This window comes from Manis javanica, chromosome 13, assembly GCF_040802235.1.
Source record: "Manis javanica isolate MJ-LG chromosome 13, MJ_LKY, whole genome shotgun sequence".
NCBI classification, from domain to species: Eukaryota; Metazoa; Chordata; class Mammalia; order Pholidota; family Manidae; genus Manis; species Manis javanica.
Window position 1 is genome coordinate 22,655,475 of NC_133168.1, and position 10,762 is coordinate 22,666,236.

Consider the following 10,762-nt stretch of genomic DNA (forward strand, 5'->3'; position numbering starts at 1 on the left):
GATAAGCCCTTTCTTTAACGTCCACATTAAATACAGATTATCTGTATTAAATAAAACTGTATCTAATGATCCCAAGAGATGTCTGAGTATTGTCTGACACTCAGAAAACAAGCATTTCCTACAGTGGAGCTATATGTTTCATGAAAAGCATAATGTTATCTACTTTAATAAATTGCTTATGGCTAAGGCAATTGAGGGAAAAGTTGAGCATGGGCTGGTTGAGTGAAGGGCCCCATTTTCAGAACCTAGAGGACTTAGTTATCTGATATAAGAAGGGGAAGACTGAATCATTTAAATAGTCCATAACCAACTTACCCTGACTCTTTCAGTATCCATTCATTAAGTGTATATAGGAGCTTTAAAATAGTGTTTGATGCCAGTGCTAGCTCTACCTACTATACCACCCTGTGAGATCACCTTCCTGCATTATCCCACACACTGGGCTGAGAGGCCAGGGCTGCCCACCCTGAATGCCCTGTTGCTGGAAGGAGAGCCATTCTAACTGCCCTGGGTGTCAGGGAGATGGTGCCCCTGAAAAAGATGTCAGTGTTTTTTGGATGAACACTCTTCTAGGCTGGCTGCTGAGGCAACAACTGATGGGCAGAAATGCCTCTTAGAAAAGATGTGGCTTTACAAGGCCATACTTCTTAGCAAAGCTTTCCTCATCAGAGGGAGAAGTAAGGTAACAGGGGGAGGAAGGGTGTGTCCCAGATCACAGCAGAGCCTTGGACTCACATCCACTCGGATGCACGATTGTTACCTTAGCTGCACGGTTGTTACCTTAGCTCTTCGGCACAAAGGAACAGATTTTTATCCTCTGAGATCGGTTTAGATTTCTGAGGACATTTGCAGGACATCATGGGCATCTCGGGTGGCTCCCATCCCTCTGTGCTACTGGTGAAAGGATGGAAGCCCATTTCCGAAGCATTTCTTTCTGCCTGTGCCAATCTCCTCACCTGCCTGGGTTGGGGCCGCTGTCGACACCAGCATTGTCTTCTGCGTTGCTTATTACTGGTGAACGCTCCTGACAAGCTGCTCCTAACTAGGCTTCTTTTGTCTCCCCCCATCTTGACCCCTCCGTTCAGAATGGGTTTGGAAGCTCTTGTGGAGTCATACGCATTCTGGAGACCTTCACTACGGACTCTCACTTTTGAAGATATTCCTGGAATTCCCAAGCAAGGTAAATCACAAGGTTTCCTGGGCCCTATCTACAGCCAGTTCCCGCCTAGAAGCTCAGGCACTGAAAAAATGCTCAAGGCATTATTCCATCTGTAGTGGCAACCTCTTCATCAGCATCCTCCTATTACAGGATTCATATCTTTCCTGTGTGGCGTGGGGATGGTCCAGGAAAAGTGGCTGTGTGGTTGTTGGTTAAATTTTGTATATTTTAGGCTGTTCATGTATTTCATGACCTTCATCTCACCCTAAATCTCTTGTAAAAATTAGAGGTGGATTAGTGGGCCCTGATGCCTGGTGCCCCTCACAAGAAAGTGCAGATGCCGGTCCCAATGCACCCTTTCTAGCCAGCTTCTCTTTTTTCTTCCTTCGGCAGAATTGCCTCTAGGCAGGGTTCTCCTGTTGGATTTATGATGGAAGGTCAGGCACACTCCGGCAGACTTCCCTGGGCTCACCTCTGAGTATTTCCCACAAGCCCAGGGCTGGTGTTTCCTCAGAGGGAGCTGCCTGGAAAGAGATGGCCCTTCCTTCTCTGCTCGGTAGGTAGGCCTCCCAGCCCACTTCCGCACTCAGCCTTTTTATGCCTGATCCTGCCCAGCACCCCAGTGAGAATTTAGCCTGCTGGGTTTTAGATAATTATCATTGGTTGGATTGGGCTTTTAGATTATTTTGAGAAGCTGTATAAAACACTGTCGCTAGAGCAATGAAGGTTTTACAGCCTGTCCTGCCCATTGGAATTCTCCTCTCCCCCTAAATTCTGTCAAGTTTGCAAACATCAATCTGCCAGCAGATCCAGAGAGGGGGAGTCACCCGCACTACCACTGTTGTTTGCAAGCAGGGTTGACCTCCCTCTCTGTTTCACAGGACTATTTATTTGCTGGCCCTCTGCTCTTATGTTTGCATGTGGTTCACCAACCTGTTTTCTGGTTGGAAAAGAGATCTTTGAAGTTCTAGACTATTGCTTTATTGCGGGAGCCAGGCTTGGCATAGTCACTGGTGCACACCTCTTTCCGTGGGGAGCTGCAGATATGTCTGTGGCAGGATGAGTCCTTTGCCAGCTTGGCTTTCCTGTGAGTTCCCTCTTTTTTCTTGGCAAGAAAATATATTGATCCTGAGCAAGCTCTGCTGAAAGAGAGGGTAAAATGTGGGTACAAGAGAGGTGATGGCTACTCTTTTTGGAACAAATATAGAGTAAGATGAAATTTATATTTTGTAAAGTTGCAGAGTCAGTATTTATAATATTTATTATAGTAAATGAGAAAACTTTGAGAAAGCTAACCGAAAAAGTGAATGAAATTCTATCTGGTAGTTTCCTGATATCTTCTGAAAAAAAAAAATTTATTCCCTGGGGGGATAATTTGCTTTGAAAAAAATACATTGAGAGAATCTGTGTTTAAAATATTCCAGTCTGAATTCAATTAAACTATAATTCCTTGACAGCCGAGACCATCTTTGTTCACCTCTGTCACTGCCCTTGTAACAAGCTGTGTCTAGCTCATTTTTACAAAACTGAGTGGAAAAGATGGCTGTGGACGTTGCTCTTAACCTTTCAACTTCTTTTATAGGAAATACAAGTTCCTCCCCCTTACTCCAAGGTTCTGGGAGGGGCGTGCCTGCCACCCACCCTCATCTCTTGTCCGACTCACCTTGCTCCTCACCTGCCTTCCATCTGGGGCCCAACACCAGCCAGCTGTGTAGCCTGGCCCCAGCTGACTACTCTGCCTGTGCCCGCGCCAGCCTCACCCTCAACCGATACGGCACCTCCTTGGCCGAGACCTACAACAGGCTCACCAGCCAGACTGGCGAGACCTTCGCCCCGCCCAGGACTCCCTCTTACGTGGGCGTGAGCAGCAGCACTTCTGTGAACATGTCCATGGGTGGCACTGACGGGGATGCCTTCAGCTGCCCTCAGACCAGCTTGTCCATGCAGATTTCGGGGATGTCTCCGCAGCTCCAGTACATCATGCCCTCACCGTCCAGCAACGCCTTCACTACTAACCAGACCCATCAGGGTTCCTATAACACCTTCCGGTTGCACAGTCCCTGTGCCTTGTATGGATATAACTTCTCCACATCCCCCAAATTGGCTGCCAGTCCTGAGAAAATTGTTTCTTCTCAAGGAAGTTTCTTGGGGTCCTCCCCGAGTGGGACCATGACCGATCGGCAGATGTTGCCCCCTGTGGAAGGCATGCACCTGCTTAGCAGCGGGGGTCAGCAGAGTTTCTTTGACTCTAGGACCCTAGGAAGCTTAACTCTGTCATCATCTCAAGTGTCGGCACATATGGTCTGAAGAAGCCTTTAAGTTAAATGACATTCTAATCGTTCTAATGCATTTTCTTGCTGCTTTTTCTTGCAAGCAGTATGAAAAGAAACTATCAGTAGCTTGTAAAATGTACACATGATAGAAAATGAAGGCTCGCTGAGTTATTTGACTTTCTCACGGTGAAGTTGTAATTATCTGTGGTGCATCTGTATACTATACACAGCACGTCAAGTTTGCTAGTCTACAAAACCACATCCTACTCTTTTCTCCCCAAGTTCATCTAGTTGCACAGAGTAATGGCGTAAATCTTTGTTTCATCAAAGTTCTCAGACTCTCTTAAAAACCAAACAGCAAACTTAAAACTTAGCACTAATACTAACCAGACTAAGACTTATAACTTAATTCATCAGAAAAACACTCTACACAGTTTCATACTCAAGTTTGGATAACCAGCAGTAACCAGCATACGGGGTCCTGTGATTTCTGCTATTCTTGGGCACAGTGTGAGAGGTCTTAGCATTATTTCTGAGGTACTTTATAGTAGTGAAGGATTAGCTTTGTGTTCCTCCTTTCTTTTATTTATCACAGATATTAGATGACCTCGGTTCTGTAAAAATCCATAACCCATAATAATTATTTTCTTAAGGTGGAGGAAAAGTTTGTCATTTTTTTCATTTCATTTCCGTTGGGCATATAGAAGTGCTTATTCATCTGCAGAGGATAAATTTTTAGTATTTGGGGATTTTTTTGCTCATTTTATTTAGCTTATCAAGTAGACTGTTAAAGAATGTTCTATAAATATTTTTAAATTCCAATTTTCACCAGGGAGGGAATATATGATATGAATGGAATGGTAAAAAGAAAATAAATCCACCTCAAATTCTTTGATTCCAGTGAGAAAAATGGCTGTCTCTTTAAATCAAGGGGAATAATGTTGTTACTATCCCTTATTTTTTCGTAGTGAGATTTTTTCATTCAGCCTATTTTTCCATCTTGCTTTCTGACCCACGGTCTGTACGTAAGGACAAAGGCATTTGTGCTGCTTGTTTATGTCTGGTAACTCCTACAAATTGAAACCTCCCCCTTCCTTAACCTTGTCCCTCTGTCTGAGTATTTCCGGAAACAGATAGATTCTAGGGCTTCTTGGTGTTAATAACGCTGTAAGGAATTTCAGGGGGTTATCTCCAGCAATCTATCTTTTGGGGGTTGTGGTGCAAAGGCCAAAGCCCATTATTATAAAGGCCCTCTTGAAGGACGAAGGAGGAAGATACAATTATGATAATGGAGCTATAAATCTTTTAACCTCAACAGCATTTTTAACCTTAAAACTGGAAAAATGAAAACAGCATTAATTTTTTAAAAATCCATCAAATGTATACATGGTTTAAGATTTCGAAACAAGTAACTTTGATGGCACGCTAAGAGTGAATAGGAAAGGCTAAGAATGCATGATGAGGGGCGTTACCAGGTACCTGCTGAGAAATTAATGTGTCTCCATCGACTCACTACATTTCACATATTTGCCAAGCTAAAGCAGTGCCACAGAGAATTGTTTAAACTCAACCTTAGTTCAGATGGGGATAGGGTAGAATTTGCTTAAAACAGCGTGGCTGTTAGGTATTTAGGGGGGATTACTATATGAACAGCATTTGCACAGGATGTGTCTCTGTTTATAGATACTGATAAATTTCCTTGTGGGTTCTGTAACTGTTCATCAAATTAGTATTAATTTTTAAATTTAAGATTAGCATGAAGGGACATGAAATATTTCTAATAGGTAGACCTGTATAAGATGTTTGTATATGGTAATAATAGCTTGACAGAGATTTGGGAAAAGTCCTTAGGAGTTCGTTCATCCTTGGTATAATTCAAGGAGAATAGGAGGGTTTTCCATCTTGAGAAAACCTGGAAAGAAATGATCTGTACCCATATCTGTTAATAAGGAGAGCATTTTCCTTTTTGCTGTTGGTAATTTGAGATGACACCACAATACTAGTAGAATTTTTTAATCCTTTTTTAGATTTAGCAATATTGTACAGATGCTGTGTCCTTTAGGTTTTACTGTAAATATTAATCACTATGTCACTTCAAAGACTAGCATTTTATCATTATATTAAATGACATACATGCATTGATAATTATTATTATATATCTGTATTTTATTAAAAAAGTGCTTAAGAAATTATATATTAAAGTGTTTTACTAAACCTGGTTATGACTTTGGAGGGTAATCATTTCAAGTGTCTATAAAATGTTGTTGCAAGAATAAGCACACATATATCTACTCCAAACACAGATTTTGTAGCTTTTGATTATAAGGCATGGAGAAATGGGCCTGGTATTCATTTCTCATGTGTTAAATATAATTTCTTGGTGCCCTAGTCATGTCATTGAAAGTGAAGCTCTGACAAATGTTGAGCACATGAAAATTTAAATGTGAAAAGAGAAGGGCAGAATGGTATGTTTTGTTTCAGATCTAGGGGAGCAGGGCAAGGATACAAAAATGAGATGCTTGTACCACTGACCAGTGATGACAGATCATTTCTAGACCCCTTGACTAGGAAACATTCCAGAGACTTGTGATGAGATGAGGTTGCTGCTGTTTCAAAACCAGTCACATTTTGAAAATTAACACTTGGTTCCATACAAGCTCCCTCCCAGAGGTCAACAGCTTTTCACAAGCAGGGCACCCAGTTGCTGACCCCTGATTTCTGGAATGTAGGGGGTCAGGAGACTTCGGTGGCTCCCAGAAGAGGCTGAGGCACAGTGGTGCTGATATAGCAAAGGATCACACTCATTCTTTATATCAATTAATGACATTTTGAGCAAAAGGAACCTCACTTTTAAATTGTGAATTCCTCTCAAGACATCCCTCCCCAGATTTAAACCTATCAGCAGTGAAATAGATTAACAAAAGCTTTGGAGATAAACAAAACATTCGAAGGTCTGATTAAAAGAAAAGAGTAATTCTTGGAGTAAGGCAATTCTGGGAAGATTGGGATAGGGAGGAGAAGTTTACCTCGGGAAGAGGGAACTCTAACCAAACCTGGTGTAAAGCCATTAAAAATAATCATGTCATGAGCTTCTTTTAGGAGTCATGGTAGAGTTGGCAGATGCTACGACGATGCTCTCTAATTAGGTTTGTAAAGAACCCTTCATTTCAAAGTGTAACCATTCTGGATTTCCTCCTGGGGAATGTATTGACTCATCTCTGCAAGTTTTCTTAAGCCTTCCATTGGGTATTATATCATTACTGCATAGTGTTTTAATCTCATTAATGACCATTCTTTAAAACTGGTTCACGGGTAAGTGGAAGGTAAGGTTGAATGTGTGAACACGTAAGTAGACATATATGACTACAACCTTTTAGGAGCTCAAAGCTTAAAAACATTATCAGTGATGGAAATGAACAGCTAAGTACAGACACATCCAGTAAATAAAAAGTTAGTATCCATCTATGTTTGTCAAAAACAAATTTCCTTTTTTTAGAATTTTGGTATGGTTAGAACATATTTCCTTGGGAATTAGAAACTTGGTTTCAAAGGGTTTCCCAACCATGATTTTGGACAAAAACATAACCCATCAAGACTCAGTTTATTTGTGTGTAAAAGGGGTGACTAGGATGAGCATCTTTACTATTCCTTTCAATTTCAAGTTCTTATGACCTTAAGTATAAACAATATTCAGCTTAATAGTAGGAAATAGTTCTGTTAAAATACATCCTTTGGAAAAAAAATTTATATATATATATATATATATTTGCCTGTGTGTGTGTGTGTGTGTGTGTGTGTGTGTGTGTATCTTTACAAAGAACATAACACCACCATCGAATTTAGTTATTCGATGTTATTTAGTTATAATATGTAGGACATAATTTAGTATGTTAGTATTTGAAGGAAGCTGAACTTAATGTATTTGTGACTCTATAGTGAAGAGAAAAATGTTAATAAAACTACTTTTTGATGATACTTCTAACTGCATGGCATAAAGTCACTTTGGAATAGATACGGCATCTATGAGAATACCTAGAGATCATCCCAAGTCCACTCAAAATACATTTAAATCCTCATCAAGAAAACACTTGTAATTTGTATTTTTTAAGGGTCTTTTTCACACTAAGACTCAGATCCAATAATATGAAATAGTTGATTTACCTGCAATTCGTTGGATTTATACAGGGTTAGGTCAGCTTACACACACTATGTCCATGTTTAACTTATATTAAACTACAAACCACTAGAATAATTCATAAGAAGGCCAATACACTTTCTAAATCATAGTTTTATTAAGATATAATTAACAAACAATACAATTCACCTAAAGTGAATAATACGGTGGTTTTTAGTATATTCAGAGCTGTGCAACCATCACCGTAATAAAGTTCAGAACATCTTCATCACCCTGCCCACAACTCCATGACCATTGACAGGCACCTTCACTTTTTTCCCCTGCCCCTTCTTTATTTCAAAGTCTTAGGCTATTGCTAATCTACTTTCTTTCATAGATTTGCCCATTTGGGACTGGATTTACCTATGTCTTGCAAAGGGAATCACATGATATATGGGCCTTTGTGATTGTCTTCTTTCACTTAGCATAATGTTTTCAAGGTTCATTTGTGTTCTTTCATGTCTCAGTATTTAATTTCTTATTTCTGAATAGCATCCCATTGTAAGTACATACCACATTGCATTTATCCATTCATCAGCTGATAGACATTTCAGTTGTTGCCATTCTTTTGGCTGTTATGAATAATGTTTCTAAACACATTGGTGTACAAGTTTTTCTGTGGACATGTGTTTTCATTTCTTTCGGGTATCTGACTAGGAACAAAATTGTTGAGCCATGTTGTAATGTTTTGTGGGACTTCCAGACTATTTTTCAAGGTGGTTGTAGCAATCTATATCCTTACCAGCAATGCATGAGGTTCGGATCTTTCCAAATCCTTTCTGACAGTTATTATCAGCCTTTTTGATTATAGCCATCCTAGGTGTATCTCACTGTGGTTTTGGTTTGCATTTCCCTGACTATGAACGATGTTGAGCATCTTTTCCTGTGCTTTATTTGTCATTTGTATATCTTCTTTAGAGAAATACCTATTCAGATCCTTCATCCATTTTTTAATTGGGTTGTCTTAATTTTTCAGATCTAAGAGATCTTTATATATTCCTGATACTAGCCTCAGCAGATATGATTTGCAAATATTTTCTCCCATCTGGTGACTTGTGTTTTAAGTTTATTGATGATGTTCTTTGCATCACAAAATTTTTAATTTTAAAGAGATCTACTTCATCTACTTATATTTTTGTTGTTGCTCATGCTTTCAGTGAGAGAGCCAAGACATTTTGATGAACTTTTAAAATCTGCCTTTTCACATTCTTAGTAGAGATAGTAGTAATGGAAGTGCATTTTGAAATGGTTTTGGGGTCTACAAATTTAAAAGTACTTGATAAATTACCGCTCCTCCCAACACTCTTGAAATGTTCTTGGGTAAATAATTATACATCCTTCAGTTTTTTTTTTTTTTTTTTGAGGGGGCATCTCTCATATTTATTGATCAAATGGTTGTTAACAACAATAAAATTCAATATAGGGGAGTCAATGCTCAATGTACAATCATTAGTCCATCTCAAGCCTAACTCTCGTCAGTCTCCAATTTTCTGAAGCATAACGAACAAGTTCTTACATGGTGAACGAATTCTTACATAGTGAATAAATTCTTACATGGTGAACAGTACAAGGGCATTCATCACAGAAACTTTCAGTTTTGATCACACATTATGAACTATAAACAATCAGGTCAAATATGAATATTCATTTGATTTTTATACTTGATTTATATGTTGATCCCACATTTCTCCATTTATTATTATTATTATTTTTATTTTTAATAAAATGCTGAAGTGGTAGGTAGATGCAAGATAAAGGTAGAAAACATAGTTTAGTGTTGTAGGAGAGCAATTGTAGATGATCAGGTGTGTGCCTGTAGACTATGTGTTAATCCAAGCTAGACAAGGGCAATAAACCATCCACGGATGCAGAAGATTTCTCTCAAAGCAGGGGGGATGAGGTTCTGAGCCTCACCTCTGTTGATCCCCAATTTCTCACCTGATGGCCCCCCTGCGACTGTGCCTGTCTTAGGTTGTTCCTCCCTTGAGGAATCTTACCCGTCTCTGGCTAACCAGTCATCTTCCGGGGCCATACAGGGAAATGTAAAGTTGGTAAGTGAGAGAGAAGCCATATTGTTTGAAAAGGTTAGCTTTTTACTTCTTTGCAGATTTATGCCCTGTGGCTTCTATGCCCAGCACTTGTCTCGAGGTATCTTTACCACCTGGAGGAATTATGACACTCGGTAACTTCAATATGAGGCACGAATTCTATTTAAGGGTTGTAATTAGGAAGGAAGAAGAAAAGCTATAGAGGTAGCATATGGAAGAAAACATGGGAGGATTGATTATTTCTTTGACATATCTTCTTGTAGAGTACCTTAAGCATGTAGGTTTTAAACTACTAACTAACTTGCGCACACATATTAACATAATAGGAATACGGTGACATAAACTAAGCAAATCTATAATTACCATCCATCTTCAGTGAAGCCAAGAAAACCATTTAGGCACTGTAGGCATTTGTGAAAATTTGCCTATGATATGATGGATATTGTCCAGCTGTACTTGAACAGTCTGAGAGAAATCAGACAAATTAAAGCAGCCCATTTCTGGGATCTGTTCACCTCCCATATGTCCTTTTAACCGTAGATAGTGTACAGTCATAAGATTTTGGAGTGCTACACCTTGCACCCCTCCCAACTAATGGTTGAGTTCCAACAGTACAGATCCACTCAAATTCGTTGTCTCACTGTATGTACATGCCAGCGTAGACATCTCCCTCCTCATCCCAATGGCAAGTCCAGGAAATGGTGGGGTGGACGCAGCCACGACCGCAGCATCGCCCGGATCCCTGTGGAGGCTTTTTGATGATCATCCCCCGGCACGAGTCCTGCAGAGACTGCTAATGCCGGAAGCTCCTCCTCATATCGTATCTTAGTTCATTTTCTGGGTATCCAAGCTAGGCCTTGATCTTCTGCATAGAAACAAACAAACCCTTTGCCCACACTTTGACATGCCCTCTATACCACTGTGCAGAACTCATTGGAGGTCAGCACACAGGGACTGCTTTTTTTTTTTTTTTTTATTAAGAGAAAGGAATATTATCAGAAAAGAGTACCTCCATAGCTGATCGTCTGACACCCTTTAAGTGATCAACATTAAGGATATTTAAAGCATGCGTTGATCTTTGATTTACCAATAGTTTTATCCTATCAAG

General features: G+C 39.8%; 1 protein-coding gene across 2 annotated transcripts in view; it reads left to right on the plus strand.

Annotated features, from left to right (window-relative positions):
• LOC108386225 (T-box transcription factor TBX18) overlaps nucleotides 1-5,650 on the plus strand; it is a 28,395-nt gene extending 22,745 nt beyond the window's left edge. Inside the window, exons 7-9 of one of the 2 annotated variants that reach the window (XR_012124122.1) lie at nucleotides 1,086-1,180; nucleotides 1,553-1,715; nucleotides 2,742-2,876. Coding sequence is in view for 1 of the 2 variants with exons in the window: in XM_073219336.1 (XP_073075437.1) it covers nucleotides 1,086-1,180; nucleotides 2,742-3,466 (820 nt within the window). In the remaining variant the exon portion in view is untranslated. Of the gene's footprint in view, nucleotides 1-1,085; nucleotides 1,181-1,552; nucleotides 1,716-2,741 lie in introns of both variants that reach the window. The other variant, XM_073219336.1, reaches the window with a different exon arrangement.
• Nucleotides 5,651-10,762: the final 5,112 nt, after the last annotated feature.